General features: G+C 31.5%; 1 protein-coding gene across 1 annotated transcript in view; it reads right to left on the bottom strand.

The window, feature by feature from the left end:
• The window catches only part of LOC129218713 (nephrin-like), a 122,201-nt gene that overhangs the window by 81,260 nt on the left and 20,362 nt on the right, over nucleotides 1-20,579 (bottom strand). The window contains exons 3-4 of the mRNA XM_054853036.1: nucleotides 6,657-6,947; nucleotides 1,913-2,194 (exon numbers count right to left, since the gene is read on the bottom strand). Coding sequence (XP_054709011.1) covers nucleotides 1,913-2,194; nucleotides 6,657-6,947 — 573 coding nt within the window. The remainder of the gene's footprint in view (nucleotides 1-1,912; nucleotides 2,195-6,656; nucleotides 6,948-20,579) is intronic.

Below are 20,579 nucleotides of genomic sequence, written 5' to 3'. Positions count from 1 at the left end.
TCTGCCTCTTCGTTCAGCTGATATGCTTATTTTTCGACTTCGTCCTTAATTTTTGCATATATATATATATATATATATATATATATATATATATATATATATATATATATATATATATATATATATATATATATATATATATATATATATATATATATATATATATATATATATATATATATATATATATATATTCGTATATGTTTTAAATGGAATTCAAAACATACTTTGAAGATTTAGATCAAAACTTTAAAGTTGTAATATTAAATTTACGCACATTATCTAAATATAAATATGAACAAATGTCACGACAGTAGCAAAAGACAGGTGCATTATGAATTCGAACTATTTTATTGCTTGTTTATAATAAAGTAATGAGCTTTCAAATAAAAATTGCAGGTAGGGACTTTTTAATGCAGCCACAACCATAGAAATACTTGAAATAATAAAACTATAGAAAACAAACAATAATAAAATGAAAAATGGCAATTTAATTTCTAACAAGGCATTGTATGAGCACAACGCCAAGAGAGTTCTTCAATATTCACACCCTATGCCAAAAATTTATTGAAGCACAGGAAATTGTATTATATACTTTCAATTTACAACAATAACTTCCAAAGCATAGACAAAGCGCAAAATAAATCATGAATTTCTTATTATTTTCCCTAACAAAATGTCTGTCAATTTTATTTCTTATAGCCTATATTAGTAAAATTAACTATCTTCAAAATCATACGTTCGTAAAGTCTAACTAAAAAAACTTTTGTGAAATAAGTTTTTTTTTGCATTAGAACTAAAAATTTTGAAATTTATTGTTATAGCTAGCTAGTACGTCTAAATATTCATGTGACACATTATATTTATCTATCCACACCCATCTTTTGTAGCTTCAGCTTTAAGATATATGCGAGTTCTTTGCCGTCAAACCTTTTTTTTTTAATCTTTTTCTTCCTACTGGTCCAACATACAATCGAAGGCGGCTTTGTGTAAAGATGATAAATGTTTCACCATATGTTTTTTTGCTTCCCCAATACTTTGCTGAAAGATAAGGATCGGAGCGCTATGAATTTCTCAGAGAATAAAATAAAGTAAACAGATGATTTGTACTTATTTATGTAGTTTCTACGAAACATGCAGAATTGCATAATAAAATTTATGCAATAAGAAAATTTCAATGGCTTCGAGTTTTGCTATGATTTATATTACATTTTTTTTAGCTTCTTTTATTTTTTAAGTGGAAAAAAGAATCTCGTTCAAGAAAAACTAGGTCGGCAATTTTGTAAAAAAATGTAAATGATTTTTTTCCATTCTCTTTGCAAAAAAAGAAAAAAAAAATCTTTGTCTTTCGTGCAGTTTAATAAAAAAGTAAACTCCATGACTGAATTTAGCATCATTTATTTACAATTCTTGCTTAGTAGACTCATGTACTCCTCGTGTTGTTTGCTAGCTAGGCTGGCCATTCGAGGTGCCCGCTGCTTCACCTTTCCAACTGTACCGTAATTTGGTGTGAAGTCTGACTTCTACAGTACACACATGCCATAAAGACCCGTATATGGGATAGGCAGCTATTCACAGCGCAACAACACATTACCACAAAGAAAGGACAAGGACAAAAGAGAGAAAATACGTCCATGCCCGAACCGGGATTCGAACTCGGATCTTCCTGTCGCAGTCAGACTTCTCTGACCACTAGACAAGGCAGGCGACACTCCTTGTATTTTAAACATCTAAATATATACATGTACTTTCTACTTTTACGTGAACATGCAAGTACTTTTAAAAAACTTTTGATACACGTGTACGTCAGTATGGCACTCAACACTCATATGAAGTACGGAATCAAAATTCATTGATTTCCTCTGAAAATAGATTACTTGTCATTAAAAAAGCTTGAAAAAATTTAGCTTACACAAAACTACTATTTGAGTTGCAGCGATAGATGGTTTTCCAACACCGTTGTCAGCCACGCATTCCAATATGCCAGCATCACGTCTTGTTATATTTCCGATTATAAGCAAAGAATGGCCAATCTCCGAGTTTAAAGAGACAAAAGGTTTGTCCAATCGGTCTCGTCTTCTCCAGGAAATGGTGCTTTCTCCCATAGGATTACCATCAGCTGTGCATTCCAGATGAGCAGACTCTCCTTCAGTAACATCAGTCGTACCTGTAATGTTCATTACCGTTGCGGGATCTGAAACGAAGGAAATAGAACTGAATATGGATTATAATAGCAAATCTGATCTAGACATTTAATGTGTCTTATTTATCAGATAAAATTAATTTGCTGAGTTTAACATTAAATATTTCAAATTACTGTATCTGGGACTGGGTAAATATTTTTGCTTTTCATTTAAGGACACTTTAAGAGACGCTTTTACTAATTAGCATAGCCTGTGCTGATAATCTTGAATTAGGAAGTCAACTAATGATATTTTCAAAGAAAGAAGATTGCAATCGGATCCCGCTACAACGCGATCAGACTTACGCGAAATGGCTATAACGCGAGTTTTTCATGTGTAATGGATTTTTTAATGCAGACACAAATTACTCTCCTGCAACGTTAAATTTTTCGGAAAAGAGCGGCGGCGAGTTAGAATGGACTGCGTTGACACTAAATATTGGTTTTGTGAATGGACTTTCATCCCTTTAGCATCTTTGAAAGCGGAAGTTCACCCATTGTATTAGTCTAAACAACGCTTTGCTTTAGTTTATACAAATAACCGCTGCGATTCTTAACTTTCATTTTTCATTTTATATAAGAACGTTGATAAAACAGAATGGCTCTCAAACGCGATTTTTCATTTAAAGTTGGCGAAAATGGAAAGAAAAAGAGAAAGTTTCTGACCATTAAAGAAAAGGTCAAGATTCTCGATATGATTGAACAATTAAAAATATCTCGAAAGTAGCAAGACATTTAGGTATGAGTGAATCTTCGATACGTATAATTAAAGTGCAAGGAAAGGAAACCCGTAGACGTTCACAACTTAGTTTCAAAACTATACAAAATATCATGAAAATGGAAGCTGCTCTTTCATTGCGGCTTAAAGAGGCCAGAAAGAGGGGTGTTCCCACACCGCATAAACCATTATCTTCATCATTTTAAAAATTATAATTAAGTGTGTGATATCTACTCTTCAGTTGTATTATAATGTAGTAATGTGCTTAACGTAAGTATCGTACTGTTTTAATTCATGTATCTCATTGAGTTTGAGCTTGAAAACAGTAATTTATGGAAATGCTTTTTCTAAAATGCAGTAAAAAGTCAGTTCTTCATATAGAAAACGGTAATATATAGTTAATAAATGGTTTGAAACAATTTGAAGGCAGTTAACACATGTCTGAAATAATTGGGTATGCTTATAAAATATTTCTAAACATACGTTGTTTCACAACGCGAAATTTCAACTTGCGCGAGGGGTCTTGGAACGCATCCCTCGCGTAAGTCGGGTTCTGACTAACCCATCCTTCCCCAAGACAACCAAAAATTGATTTCACTTTGAAATAGAATTTCAAAGTTCTGAGAGGGTAATATTAACCTCTGCTCCCCTTCCCCCCTTTTCTCTCACACAAAGTCCAAAGTCGTTTTTTTTAAGATTTCAATGACAAAAACTTTCCAGAGGATGGCCGCTGGAGCCTTAGTGTCACTAAAAAAAATTGTCTAAAATTACAAAATAAAGATTTTAATGCTGAAAAATGTCCATAGGAAATCAGTAAAACCCGTCTTCTTTACCCTTGCGTCACAGATAAAAACCTACTGCTGTGGTTTCCAGAGTTGAAGATAGAAAAATCCCCCCCACCCCCCGAGAGAGCCCCTGAATCATTCTTTTCTTCATAACGTCAATAAAGATCGACTAAAATTGCGTCTTTACGACCTCAATGTCGGAACATTTCTAGACCCTTTAACCGTCATCCTGACCCTTTAAACGTCATTAAAGATGACCTAAAATTGACTTCAATTTTTGAGCTAAAATCGGGAAAGCGAGTCCCCATGCTCTCCTTTCTCCGAACGTAACCATAATTTATCTCGAAGTCCTTGCTCTCCTTACGCCACTTAATTGATTAAAACTGAATTTTTAGGACTTGAATTTCCGAAAAATCCGACTTATAGTTTCCGCTACTCCTCTCCCTCCGGTTCATCTCTAACGTATCCAGAGGTAGCAAAAAGTTGCGTTTTTGGACTAGTAACAGTTGGTTTCTATTTTACAGTTGAAAGGAAAAATTTCACATAAATTCTTTATTTTAAACTTATTTTTGGCTTAATAAATCACCATTTTTTCTGTTTTTTAAAATCTAAACTTTGTGAATAAATTTGAAGAATGATGGTTCAGGAGGGAATTCAAGTCTTTGCTATGCCAAAAAAAAAAGATTCGTCACTGGATATATGTGTATACAATGTAAGTTCTTATAAGTGTTACTCCCACTCACATGAAAAATTTCCAGCTACGCTACTGATAGCAATTTCCGCAGAAATGAAAAACTGCAGTCTAAGTTTGAATGTTTAATACCTTAGGGTAGTAAACCAATTTAACTGTTACCCAAAGGACGTCACTCAAATAAATTCAAATATACCACACAACCTTTCTCCCTTAGCAACTACCTTGTTCAATTCCCTGAGTTACAATTCTTTAAAGTTATAGTATAATATTTTTTGAGTTTAAATTTTGCAACGTTCTCATTATTTTTAGATGAAAATTATACAAAAGTTTAAAATTTTAATGCAATGTCCCATAAAGTGACATATTTCAAATATACAGTCATTCAGGGTATCTTTGAGCAATTTCAATAAACTTTACATCACTTTAAGTTTTCAGTATACTCCAACAAAAAAAAAAAAAAAAAACTAGAAGGCGGAGTGCTGCATTCTGCTGGATAATTAAATTAGTTTTCCACTTTTTTATTTTAGGAAAAATATTCGCCAAACTGTACACAGCAAATTTTAAAATTCAAAAGAAATATAAACTTACTATTGGAAGCTTACAAAAATTCCACTTGCTAAAATTCACATTTCAGAGAATTTCTTCAGATATAAGAGAAAAACATTCTGTAACTTTTCCCATATAACAGGTATGCTTCAGCTGATATGTTTCGGTAGAAATTAACTCACTCATTCATTTACAAGACCAGAATTAAATTGATGAAATCCAAAACCTTTATCGACCATCCTTCCTCGTAAATAGCTGGAAGTAGCCTTTGTAAAATATACAACATGAGTGTAAGGTGAACAGTTATCTTAAACTTAGTCTAATGTTATTCCAACATCTTAGTTTTTCCCAGAAGTAGAAGTCTTTTATGATGTGAAAATATTGATCTCCATACCTCTCAAGCCTTTCCCAGAAGCAAATTTCTTCAGGTTTGAAAGCAGACGGATTTCTGAGGGTTCCAGAAGGATAGTAGAGCAAATCGTAACTCAACTTCCGCAGCGTACCCATCGCCAACGCATCCTTGTGAACTGGTGTGTTATCCTGGTGAAATATTATTTTTATTTTTTTCAAGCCAGGGTCTCCGGAATTTTTTCATCCAGCTGGTTAAGAATGTTACAGTAGTATTCGCCAGCATTTGCTTTACCTCTTTCAAAGTAATCATTTAAGAGGACCCTTTTTGCACCCTTAAACTCACTAGCCATAACCTTTCGAATCTCGCGTTTTGGACGCTAAACACCGGCCGGCGCGTAGTGCTGAATCATATCTTATTCAAACTGACAAATTGCTGCACAAAACTGCTCCGATCCCACTGAAACGGTCAAAACATTGCTGTGATATCAATTTGCGCTTCTGCATTTGATTGGAATTTAGCAAATGCGGCAACAATCCTCCGCCGAGCTTGTACATCCCCAGTTATTTGGAGAAGATGTTTCACCATCTCCAGACCATCTTTTAAATTTTGCGGGGCTGGACAGAGAGGACATTTACATCAGTCCTCTCCTGGTTTATGATTTTTTGGGGACTCTTGGGCTCATGGACCTGGTCTAGCCTGCGGCGAGACCGGAGGAATTAGTCATCATCATCATCATCAGATGTTTCACTCCTGTTTTTTCTTTATCCCCACTGCGTCAGCTTTCTCACTCACTTTCATTCGCCTATTCTCCAGCACAATATTGTGTACTATTTCGATAATGCTCGCTATGGTTGTGATTTTTGTCAGTGATTCACATGGGCCATCTTCGGGGGATGTGCAACCCCGTTTAAATTTAACTGCCCATTTTTTAACGAATGACATAAAAGGAGTGGAGCTGATTTAGAAAAACCGTGGGAGTGATTCTACTACTTAGGTAAATATTTTTTTTAACAACAAACTAGAGATGGTTTATGCTTAAAAAGACAGCGAATTTTCGCATTGCAAAAATGACTCTGCCGAGAGACGGTAGCATATACTGTCCTATTCACCCGCCAATGAGAGACTCTGTCAGACACCTGAACCGCCGATTAAAGTTTTTCTGTTGGTTGAAGAAGACTTTGATAAGCAGTTCGGGTGGCTAAATGAGACTTGAACTTATTGGTGAATTCGATCGTTGGAGTGCCTCCATGGACACCGCTGTAAATAATTCTTGTCCTTATAAGTATACATATTTTTTTTCAAAAACTTCTTGATCACTCGGTAATATACGAAAGAAATCACAGAAATATTTTTTTCCCATTGAAATTACTAAAACTTACATAGGACATTTAGGGTAACTGTAGCGCTTGCAGATCCTTCCAAATTTTGAGCCACGCAAGTATAAGCACCAGAGTTATGCCTAGAGACGTGATTAAGGTATAAAACTGCTGCATCAGCACTAATACTCGGAGCTTGTCTGAAGCTGTCTGTTTTCTTTGTTATTGATATACCATCTTTACTCCATCTATAGCTGTGAATATCTGGGTAACCTTTAGCAGTCATGTTCACCTCTCCAGATTGTCCCTCCACCATCTCTACAACTTTTTCTGCCGTCAAAAAAACAGGAGCATCTGCAATTAAATATATTGTTACATTAATGATTTCTATGTTCTAAAATAATATTTTGAATAGTTTTGAGTAAAATCTATTTATTAAGGACGGCTTAAGTATGAGATGCGCGTGATATATCTTTAATAACCATGTTTTTTCACACATGTAATCGTGTATTCTATATTCAGTACATGCTACATCGTTTTTTTGGAACTACGTATTATTCAATGTTTGGATAATATTCTGATTTATGAAGCAATTAAACGCATTTGCAAGTTGACTATTATTTAAGTCCAGCATATTAACATCCCGTATTTGGTGAGGGAACTGTGTGAGTTGTGGTATGGATACGGTGGTGGAAGTAGATTAGAAATATAGCATTGTATGTGCCATTTGTTGAAGTAGCAATGGCATGGCAGAAGGTAAACGTCGTCATGAGTTTTGGAGGATAACATTTCAAATGGTGGCATTTTGAATACTACTCTGCAAAAATATGACGTTCGGTTACAAGTTTGCAGTTATGATCCTGTTCGAGATGCAAGCAAAACGATGCGTAAGTGTTAAACTTAAGAACCATAGGCACTGCACTAAAAAAAAAAGAAACTTTCGAAGGACCTCAGATTGTTACTACGCTGAAAATGTGGCACTCGATAGAGCGTCCATCCAGGAATCTCCATGGTATTTAGCACGTAAATTTGTGACAGTCCAAAGATGTTCAGACAGAAATGCAAAACAAATCTTGGACAGTGATCTTCACAACGTGTATAGTCTCTCTAGCTGAACAAGATCATGTCGGCTAAATGGAAACCGAACGTAATATTCTTGTTGAGTAGTAATAAAAAACTACCATTTCAAACATGCCCCTCCACGACACATGAAGATGCTTATCAAACCCTATCATTGCTACAACTGAAAATGGCACATACAACTGCTATCTGTCGGTACAATTTCCACCACCGTATCCTCACCACAACCTCTCCAAATACAGAACGTTAATATGACGGACCCTGTATAAGAGATTGTCCATGAAATCACGTCTTTCCTAAAGGATATCTAACATCATCTTTTATGAACAATGATTTTCAGTATTCCACAAATAATTGAGCTTTTCCCCCATTTTCCTAAAAATATTTTATAGACGAATCGATAACATGTATTAAATGGAACGGTGGCACCAGATTATCTTTTTGGTCTAGATTTTCTTGTTTTCTTGGCTAAGAACTTTATAAAGAAAACGGTAACGCGAATGCATGATTCGTAACCAGTCAAATTTATTCAGTAAACTCCTTTATAATTGTCCAGCCAAGATGAAAACTGGAAAAAGCGATAAATATCTCTCTATATATCAATGTCACAATATTGTTTTAGTATTTTCCTAACACAAACCATAGTGTTAAGATTTTTTGAACTTCAAGATTAAGCCAAACAGCTTTTAATAAAAAAATAATAATATGATCTAGGCAAAATCTTCGAAACAAAATTTTTCAGTTCAAGTCGGGCTATTGGATCAAAAACTATGTATTAAGAGGCAAATTAACATTCAGATCCACATCTAAATGACCCCTTTAAAAACTTTTACTTTCAAACAGTATTGAGCTAACCATTTTATTTTATTTATTCATTTTTTTTTCTTATAATTTTGCTCTTTGACCGATTTTTACGATTATTCGAGTTATGACTTATTTGTTGGATCTACTTTTCGTCTTACTTTTACTTCACCTCAAATAAAAAGAATATTTTTATTTTCAAATTAAATATCTCCATTTCTATGCTCTATAACTTTATTAAAACTATTTGATTACTTTGACAAATATTTATTTTCAAACTGCAAAAAGAAAAAGAAAACTGTTTCACTAAAGTTTTTTAAATTTATTTCTTTCGCCGTTTTTAACGTCAGTCTTTGTAAAATTTCCTTCATTACCCTTATTTTTCATTTTCTTCTCCAAACTTGTAATTCGTGTTACTGCTGTTGTCAATTTAGAAATACCGTATACTTCTTCAACTGAAACTCTTATCACTCATGAATTAAATTTTCCTACACTACCTTAACGCATTTCCGTTCTTCGGAAAATATTTAATTTCATTACCCTTTATTTCAAAAAAGGAAAGCATCGACCATTCTACGCTTTGAACAAGATGATTGGAAAGAACAATAACCTGCTCTAGTTCATGTTTCGATCATGAATGCAAATTAAATATTTGGTTTTAGTGACGACGTGAAAAAAATCTTTAAATGGGGAACTGTTAGGAAGATTTACAAATGTTTATAACATTCCAGTAGTCATGGAATATTGTTTTAAAAATAAGCATATATTGGATATGTATCGAAAATCTACTTTGAAGTAGTTTATGGTTATCGTGCTAGGAGTTGATGCATGATTGCATATTGTTTTTATTAATAGCACGTAGGAGTGTTTTAATATTAAATTTTTATTGTTAAATCGAAAATAATTTTAATTAAGTGAAAAAGTTTTTCACCTTCGTACAGCTTTAAATTAGTCAAAAATGATGATTTTGGCTAAAATTTAATTTTTATTAACGCTTGTATAAAATAATACGTATAGCATACTAAAGTAATACATACATACATACATACATACATACATACATACATACTTACATACATATATATATTTATTGGGAATTTCTTAATGTAATTAAATTTACGATTCAACATGTATACTAAATGAAATTAATGATTTTTAGTTATAATGTTATTTTTGGAAAGTTAAACGGCATTGATTGTGGAGCAAAAATAATATTAAGACTATAAATTAACTTAGTTGCTTTCCACACGTCTGTCAAAAAAAAAAAAAGTATTAATTGAAGGTTGTTGTCAGGGTTGAGAAATATTTTTAATTGAAACTAATATATTAACAGATGTAAACCGAGGTAAAAGAGTGGCGTTGGTATTTTTTCATTGAAAATGTATGGAATTTATTTAGTCTTGACAAAATGCTATACCTGATATAAGCTGTTTTTATCAATCTAATATTGTAACAGAAACAGGTTTAAAACTAAGAATGAGTAGGATTGCTTTCGTGAGTGTGAACTTCGTTTAAAATCTAAATACACTACTAATATGATGATTAATAATTAACTGATACAAATGATTTTTAGTTATATGGTTATTAGTTGGAAAATTAAACTGAATTAATTGTGGGGGCAAAAATAATATTAAGACTTGATAAATTAACTCAGTTGTTTTCCACACGTCTTTAATTAAAAAAAAGAAAGAAAGAATGAATGAATGAAAGAATCGAAGTAATAATTGAAGGCTGATGTCAGGGTTGAGAAATATTTTAAATTGAAACTAATATATTTAATATATTAACAGATGTTAACCGAGGGAAAAGAGTGGCGTTGGTATTTTTTCATTAAAAATGTATGGAATTTATTTAGTCCTGACAAAATGCTATACCTGATATAAGCTGTTTTTCATCAATCTAATATTGTAACAGAAACAGGTTTAAAACTAAGAATGAGTAGGATTGCTGTCGTGAGTGTGAACTTCGTTTAAAATCTAAATACACAACTGATATGATGATTAATAATTAACTGATATAAATGATTTTAGTTATATGGTTATTGAATTAATTGTGGGGGAAAAATAATATTAAGACTTGATAAATTAACTTAGTTGCTTTCCACACGTCTTTAATTTAAAAAAAAAGAAAGAAAGAAAGAATGAATGAAAGAGTCGAAGTAATAATTGAAGGCTGATGTCAGGGTTGAGAAATATTTTAAATTGAAACTAATATATTTAATATATTAACAGATGTTAACCGAGGGAAAAGAGTGGCGTTGGTATTTTTTCATTAAAAATGTATGGGATTTATTTAGTCTTGACAAAATGCTATACCTGATTTAAGCTGTCTTTCATCAATCCAATATTGTAACAGAAACAGGTTTAAGACTAAGAATGAGTAGGATTGCTTTCGTGAGCTTTAACTTAATACACAACAAGGTGGATGATATAATCCAGGTTTAAAATAGCTAAACCACAAAGCTATGCAGGACCTTAACGCGCTCTTGAAACATTAGTTTTTCTTTTAAAATATACACATTTGATTTTGTAATTATTTGTGACGCACCAAAAAATCAATGACTGATCAAAGTAGCTTTAAAACAAAAACGCTTTATTTTAAGGATTTCAAAGGGAAAATGCTAAATTCATGCATTATTTGCGACTGAATTCAACACACGAGACATTTGAAAATGAAAATGGGAAATATTCTCATTTAGTGAAACATTTGAACTTTGTAAATAATTTATGTCACATCGAAACCGTAAATGAGTTTAATATTATAAGTACATCCAGTAGAGTAAGATACATTACTTATTGCATAAAATATTCAGAGGAACTTTTACATAATTTATTTGTACTCAAGCAGTAAATGCAAGGAATGAGTTTTGGGAGAGAAGAAAAAAGTACTCTTTCTTGATGGCTGTTACACATGAAATCTTGTATCTCATTTCTAATATAAATCTTGTGTGTAATACCAAATCAGTTCTTATTTCCAACCAGACTTTTTCTCTTTTATTTATACGTTGGGCATTAGTCGTACCCTGAATAATCGTCATTTTACCTCATTGGAATTCGTTTTTAGTATCACTGGTATGTAATATATTTTGGCTCCAAATAACTTTTGTTCTTTTAAGCTTTAATATTGCGGGAAATGAATCATACTTATTCTGCTGTAGAAACGGACTCGATTTTCATTGTTTCCTCTGTTTCCAAGCAATTTATCTCTTTAAAGCGATTTTTTACTCACAGAACTAAGGCTTTGTATGAAATACTGTTTCCCAGGGATAAAAAAACCGAATGAAAAACTGCTTGTTTCATTACGTTTAGAGAGAATACCAAAAATTGAATTTTAGCTCCAGATACATTTTTTATAATCACATACGAGATTGTTTTAAATATAATAGTATAAAACATATATTTTAAGTAAAAGGCAATTATTATAACAGTCAACCTATACGCATAAGAATAATTACTCATCATTTTAATTGCTGTCATTTAACATCACCGAAAATTGTTCTTTTTTGAGAGAGAACACGAAACAAATTCAGAGGCTGCCATTTTAAATGCTGGCCACCCCACTGCAAGAGGCAAAATATAAGTCACGTTCCACACGTTCTTTGCAATACCAAATTAGTTTTTATTCCAAGAAGACTTTCTTTTTAATTTTTAGGTTGAGCATTTGACGTATCCTGAATAGTCCTCAAATTGATTTAATGAAATTAATTTTTAGTATCACTATTGTGTAAAACACTTTGACTGAAACAAATTGTTTTTTAGATAGTTCTTTTCTTACGGAATTGGCGTTTTTGTGTGACATTCTGTTTCCGTTCAATTCAAAACTAATACGAAAAGAGTTTGTTCAGTTAAATTTACAAACGACATGAAATGAGATCATTTTCTCACGACATATTTTGTAAATAATAATTGGGTATGGGAATCACAAAAAAAGACGGGACAATTTCATGATATTGTAGTATGTGGCGTACGTTAACAGAAGACAGTAGGACAAATTATTTACTTACTGTACTTTTAAAAATGTTTAATGCCATCAATCCGCATTACGTTCATTGAAACGGAATGCTGTAATCAGTGGTACAACATAAAGAAAATTATAAACTAGGAAAAATAATTTATGGATATAATTTATCTTAATTTAACGATACTGTTTACAATTAACTGTAGAGAAGATATAATTTCATTAATATGTGCCCATATTACAATTTTATGACAGTTTTTGAGCGACCATTAATTCGAGTAACTTATGTCTTGTGATAAAATGGCTTCTTGACATAAATTCTCCATTTCACTTTTTCTTTTTTTCCTACCATTAAAAAAGTAATTTATATTTCTGTAATTATATATAGTTTATGCGCTTCATAAAACGTTCAATTCAGTGAAAAAAATATTAAAATAATTTAAGTAGCATAATTTCAATGCGAGGGGGTGGAGGTGGGTATTGCTATGTACAAATAACATGAAGGAAGTAAAATCGAAGAATCAAATATTAGAGATCAATCACCGAGAGATACATTTTTCATTTTTCAACTGATGCACTTTTTAAGCGAATAAAAGAATTGACTCATTCTTTAGTGACAAACGTAACATTCAGAGACTCTGTTTCGTTGCATAACATGATAATAACTTGTGGTTTCGCGGAATTATGTGAAAGAATATAACTTCTGTGTAATATTCATGCATTAAAACACAATATAAATCACATAAATTGGTTTTTAAAACTAAATTACTATTGATTGAAGTGAAAAACAAAGTAAATAAATCACAAATATTGGAGAAGATACAGCATATAGCTATTTCAAGGCTGCAATGGAGCCTCTTCATCAGTGCAGAAAGCTCACCAACACAACCAAAAGTTGCGAGAGAACTCTGCGAGAAAGTTGCTGAGTTCTCTCGTAACTTTTGGTTGTGTTGGTGAGCTTTCTGCGCTGATGAAGAGGCTCCATTGCAGCCTTGAAATAGCTATATGCTGTATCTTCTCCAATACTTGTGCTTTATTTACGCTGTTTTTCACTTCAATCATATTGTAGCACAAAGCTTATATGATAATTTTTCATATAAATTGCTATTGTGTGACGAACGTAACATTTTTGCAACCTTGAATTTGCAACATGAAATTCAGCTCTCGTTTTTTCTAAATTTTAGGTAGATATTACTGTAAAAACAATGCAATACATTATTTTCATTCCTTAACTTTATTTTTCATGCAGAATAATACTCATTTTTTTTTTTAATGCGAGAGAAATAAATATTTCTTCAAAATATGACGTGTGACGAACCGAGAGGAACGAAACTCTGAAGTTACGTTTGACAAGGTGAAGATTCGTTTAATTTTTAGACCGTTACCTGACTAAATATTAATTAATAAGTAAGCACTAATACTTTGTCTTAAAATTGACACTTATTTCAACAAATTTGCAACATAGATTAAATACATGCTTTTTAACTGGCTTTGTGCAACATTTTTTTCTCTCCTCTGTTTTGAAGTAAAATTTTTATGCGAGAGCTTTGAATTTTTGATCCCCAACCTTTTTGTGTGACGGAAGAGACGTAGTTGTTTTTTAATTGTTGTCAAAAATAATGAAAAATGATAGTTTTTGTAAATTTATTTTTGTTAATAAAATTGACAACTTAATTTCAAGTCTTAAGTAAGCATATATTTGTGGATTTTGGTCACTTTAAACGTGTCAAATAATATAGGTTTTCGAAGCTTTCTTGGATTTAAGTGAAGTCACCAGTTTAAGAGCGTAATCCATATTACTAAGGTTTAGCTTTGAATTTAGTTTGTTCACTTTTATTAGCAAAATTAACTTCATTATTACTCTTATTTTTTATTGTTTTTGGCAACAGTTAAAAAGGGGGATTTCGAGTAATTTTTAGTTCTCTCACTGCTTATAATCTATTTTCTTCATTGAAATATACAATTATGTTGTGAATATGCCTAAGTCAGACGCAGAAAAAAAAAAACAAGAACATAGCGTAAGAGAAAATGTACGGGTAAAATGGCAGTTTAGAATGTAAAAAAAAATAAAAGAAAAAAGTTTTACTTCTATCGTGGGTCTTTACAACACACTTTCATTTTTAAATTACTGACAAGTGGAACTTCTTTTTCCAGAAAACTATCAAGAAATGTAATCTTTTTAATGAAAACAAAATCAATTGTAAGGATTGTTTTTTCAAGAAGGTTTTTTCAGGAACTTTTTGATTTTCATTTTTGCCACAGTAATTCCAGTATTATTATTATTTAGCAAGAATGAAAAACAAATAAAGAAACTGAAATCTCAAAATATAAGCAATAACCGAATAAAAAAAGTATTTACATAAAATGTGTGCTTAAAAAATTACAGGTAGCGTTTCTTGAATGCTTTTTAGTTGAAATTTACATGGTATTCTTGAAGATCTTCAAGCAGTAATTATTCTACGCAGGGCATCTATCTTGAAAAATATTTTACTAGGTTCAAAATTAAGAATGTTATCTCTAAAATGATGTATAATATATTAATATTGATTGAGTTTGAAATTTTGGCCTACAGGTTGACATTTTCGTGGAATGACCCAATTGCTTTTATTTTTCTTTTTTTTTTCTTTTTAACGCAACATTACAGATAATAATAGTTTCGTTCTTCACAATAGAAGAAACACAAAAATTAGGAATACTAACTCTCAAAATGAAAACTCGACGAAAACCTGAAAATGTTGCGCCTGCTCAGTGAAAAATCCTTAAGGTTTTTGGAATTTCCATTTTCTCTTTAAAATTTTATCGCTTTTTCCGCAAGAAAACAAACTGATTTATTATTCATTACTCCGTCTTTTGAAAGTATATTTTCATCTCCTGGAAATTTTTATGCGCTTCAAGACAGAAAGATATATAAATATAGAGAAAATATTCTTAAATATCATTAGCAATCGGAATATAATATTTCGAATTCAAAATATGCTATGCGACAAATTTAAATACAAATGTTTATGTTAATGTTTCTAAGCATTTTTAACACATGTCAAATTTTCGTACTGTCAAGTTTCATGATTAAAAAATCGCAATTAATGCTGAAGTATGTATAGTGGGTTGAATGCTATAAGTAGAGAACTACAATTCAGTTTTTTCATATTGCTTCTATAAAAACTCAAGATGGTAGTATTTTGGTGTATACTGTTTCTAAGCATTTTTAACGTATGTTAAATTTTCGTACCGTCAAAATTCATGATTTAAAAATCATGACTGAGGTATATATACTAGATGAATGATACAAGTAGTATTCATAATAGCAATTCAATTTTTTTCATATTGCTTCGAGGAAAACATAAAAAGCTAATGTTTTTCCCCCGGTTTTTGGACCCTGTAAAAATATTATTTTGATGTAATTAAACTACTCTTTCTTAGTTTTAATTAATGAGAAACATGTGTGTCTTCTTTCAAACCAAACCTTTCAACAAACGTAAAGCATTTGATTTTATCTAAATTTTCAAATACCTAATTGTAGTTCTCGGCCGGCAATATGTAAATTACGATTATCATGACCTATTTATGTGAAAATCTTAGACATAATTTTAATCTAATTACTTTCTGGGCATTTTTATTTGCTTTAAATGAAAAAAAAAATGCGATGAAGAATTATCAAATTATACTAAGTAAATAAAATAATTAACGGTGTAGTGAATTAGTAAATTTCAGCCCAATTGCTTTAATCTGACAATCGTTTCAAATGAATCATTTGCTAACTTTTGCAATTGCTAAGCTATAAACAGTGTTATTTCATTTTTTAAGTCCCAGTTGCTATTTGTGGATATTATTAGCATTGATAAACTATCCATTTCTGAAGAATCGATTATTGACACTTTGTTTCTATATTAACATATATTTAACAGCATTAACATTAACACTTTTAATTATTATTCAAAGAAAATTTTAAAAATGCTTTAAAATAGATTAAACTTTCTGTAGCTCTGTTAAGATCTATATAGTTATCCATTTTTGCTAACGAAGCAAATTGTTTAGACTTGCTTCCCTTTCAGCAAAATTTGAAGATTAATTGATTATTATTCAATAACTCTGCTTCAATTTAATATTATACAATAATCGATTATCTTTCATCAGCGCGTTGTCGTTGGCTCCTCATTAATTATTTAGAATTAATATCAAACTACGAAGGCGTAAAAAATCATAAAAAAAATATTACCCTATTAAGGCTTTGAAGCGACTTTTAACTGTAGTTGACTTAAAATATGAGTCTTCCAATTTTATAAAATATCAGTTTACATTTTTGAGAAAGACAATGGTTCATAGCATATTCTACCGACTGCAAGAAAAATGTAGTAAGTTTTTTGACAACACCAGATAACAACCACATATTGCACTCTCAGTTGGTCTAGTATTCTGAAAAACATTTAATGCAACAGTAAAAAATCACCAACTAAGAAAAGTTGATCTTGAAACTGTTTTGAAGACACTTTTCAGCAACTTGCTTTTTTAACTATTTAATTGAATGTGATAAAACTTATTTTAACGTTTTATCAGCACAGATAAATTCATATCTCTACAGATATTTTATTACATTACTACTCAACTGTTCGAGTCACGTGTTTTCCACACGCTGTCACAGCTTGTTGTATGGATAACAACATTATTCATTCTCTAATACTAGTTGCAAAAATATGAATTCATTCTTATTTTTGTCCTTGTACTACTCTCTCTATAAAACAGAAATATAACATTTATTATCACGTTAAGCGTAGATGAACTAGAAGCTTCGAGACAAAATTTGCCATAATGCTGAGAAAATAAAATACTTTGAGAAACATTTAGGAAAGCCTGATTCTTCTTTTGCAGCCTGAGCTTAGTATGCCTCGAAAATGTTGAAAAAGTTTCGACAAGGGGTGCTACAAGGAAGTTATCTCTGCAAGTACATAGGCTACCGTTAATCCTTCCCGTTATATGTTGTTATAGGATATTGATGATTAAAGGTAAATTGAGTCAAGTTTTACTGGGAAATTTTTATTTTTGAGCGGTTGATTTTTTGTATCTATATAGACCCGTTCTTTATTCATCAAATTATTTCAAAAACATTACCTATTTACTACACTTTCATCGAAAAAATATCATCGCCTCAGAGCATGTCTTACTGTAGCTCTGAAGCAACGATATGTATTATATCACATTTGTTACAGCTATTTAGTTTGATATAGCTTTCTGATTGTGAAGTCAACCTGTTATATAGCTTAGAAAAACGTACCTTCTGTGTTCATGTAATGCTGCAGACACTCATTATTATTAATATCCTTTATAAGGTGTTAGGTGATTTATAAAGTGTTGGTGCAAAAGAAAAACTTTTCAGTAGTTTTCGAAGCAAGTTACGTATTTTAATTTCCTTTGGATATCTACTATGTTTCGTAATTAAAAATGATGATGAATCTTTGGACATGCGAATGAAGTGAGTTTAGTTGTTAGAAATAGGTGTTAAGAATTTAGAAATAGTAACATTGTGGTTTTTTTAGAAAACGAAAAAGGAGTTTAATTTATAGAAACATGCGTTTTAGTGTGAATGAGTAATGTGAATGTAAGTTTATAAAGTCACTTCTACTTGTGTTATGCCAAGTACTGGGAATGGATATTTCTGATTTATATTTTCATGTTGTCTAAGTAAAAAACTAAACGTAGGGGAAGGTTGCCGTCAATGAACCGGTTCCATGACTAAGATCGCGAAGATTTTCCCTTTCCAGAGTTTGTGCGGACGCGTAATCAGTTTTAGTACCTTACTTTGTCTGAAAACTATCTACTGCAGAGTCCCCAAGTAGCTAAAATTATTTAATCATATTGTTAAACGGTCAGAAAAGATTTCTACCATTATCTTACTAATTATTGAGATTTTCAGTTAGTTATAACATGCTTTGAATCATCTAAACTTGAACATAGACTTAAAAGAGTGCCTTTTCAAGTACAATTCCCCATTCTTCATGTTTCATTATGATTCGTCACAGCAGTAACACCAATAAGAATATTTAAAATGACGCAGTTGCTATCCATTGGACCACTAGTTGTCCCCATGAATGGACCACCTGACAAAGTGTTTCATTCATGGAAAATCTTAAATATTGCTGTAATTTCAGCTCACTTACCTTTGAAAACCGCTCAAATTTTTAAAAATAAATATGACAATGAAAAAATAATCTCAGTAATTCATGAAAACTCTTATATTTTATTATAATTTCGTGGTAATTTTTTTTAATAAAATTGATTAAATTTAAAATATAATAATATAGTTTCAATTGCTTTTGCTGTTCCAATAAAATGAAAAAACTAGTATGGCCAGTGGACAAGTGAGAGCATGTAACTGCTACAGTAGCTTACAGAAATGTTGGTATGGACCTTAACGAAGTCTGCCGAAAATAATGGGCAGCTTATGTGCCCAATTTCTTCCAGTAACATACCTTACAAAATCCAGGAACGTTTTTCGCTAAAATTCAGTAACTTTCCTGAAATTACCTTGGTATACTCCTGAAATATTCAGAAATACTCCCGTTTAAAGCCAGTCCTACCTCTAGAACTTTAGAATACACTTTCGTAGGTATAATATAATAGCTTGGTACTTTCTTGAGTTTCCAGGAAATCTCCAAAAGCAGTATTGCAAACATGGCGAGAGCTAAGGCAGAATTGCAAGAAAACACGAATTTTACTCGCCTGCAACTCTTGAAAAACTACGTAATCCATAGACTGATTTGCGCCCTTTGGACTGCTTGTCAGTCTGGACGGGCCAGATAGAACTGAAGTCGATACACTTTATAAATACGCTCAGTTAATCTTTAAACTGGGAGCTAAAAATATTTTTCACAACAGTGAGAACTCTGCATTCCTGCGATTTGTAGCAATTCAGGAAACTTTTTGACAATGATCCTTGAATTTTCTAGGAAGTGGATAAAAACCATTGAAATCCTGAAACGTTGCACGGAAATACTCAGTAACGTTTCGGAATTTTTTTTACAGTGTAGAGTCCTGAAGGCAATTTTAAACAGTCACATGGAAGATAAAAACCGGTTTGTTGTTACGTTTGTCACTTATTAAAAATTTAGGAGATAAGCCCTCCGAAATAGGAATATGATTAGTGAATAATATTTTGTAACTAGAGAAGAAGTTTTTGGAATTACTTCCCAAAAATTGGGGGAAATGGTGTTTCAAGAGGCTGAGAAAAATAACATGTCCCACAGATTTAATTAAGACAAAAAGTCTGCTAATACTGTAGTCTCTGGTAGTTTGAGACTTTAACTTCTGCTTTCAGTAATAAAATGGTCAAAAATGTTCTCTGACATTTTAGAGAGCAAGTACAATCTAAAAGTATAAGCGAAATTTTTCAAAGTGGATTTAACAAAATTCTCAACGGTTCAAAAGAGGTTGAAAAGCTATTAGCTAAGAACAGTGTTGCACAGGTTGGGAAAATATCAATTGGTGAACAAGGTTTGATGAAAATGCTATATGTTGTGTGAGTGCTGGGGTTTTTTTTTTTATGTTCCTCCTATCCGAAAATAAAACATTTTAGAAAATAAATCTTTTTTTTATAACTTATTATTAGTTATAGTGTTTATTGATCACATGTTATAGATATTTGTAACTTACGCATTGATTTTTAATTTGAGAACGTGGTTCATCGATGGAAACTCGACGGTCCATCCATAGCAACCGGTAGCCATGAATGGACCACATGCTAAAATATTTATTTTTAATATTCATCCTTTATTGTGTACATTTATCATGAAAGTGAATATTATTATTGAAAGAGAAATATACTGAGAAATTGTTCCTATAATTAACGTGAACTTTGAGTTGGATTTCCTATCTAAAAAAATCGAAAACTGTTATGTGGTTCATTGACAGCAACATTCCCCTATATTTACAGTCCTTGTTCTTTATTCGCTTTAATAGGAGCATACCAAGTCTCGTCTAAAAATCTGTAATAACTCAAAGAAAATGTGTAACAAATATACTTTCTATATTCATGTTCTATAATCATGGATTATGGACATATCTCCAAATATATGTACATATTTTTTTTTCGAAATTAAGTAAAACTACAGTGTAAGTGAATAATCAAATCTAAATTTTAGTTCTGTGTAAAACTCC

Source organism: Uloborus diversus, chromosome 3 (genome assembly GCF_026930045.1).
Source record: "Uloborus diversus isolate 005 chromosome 3, Udiv.v.3.1, whole genome shotgun sequence".
Taxonomy (NCBI): Eukaryota; Metazoa; Arthropoda; class Arachnida; order Araneae; family Uloboridae; genus Uloborus; species Uloborus diversus.
Note: the sequence above shows the minus strand (reverse complement) of the source record. Positions and strands in the feature narration are given on the sequence as shown.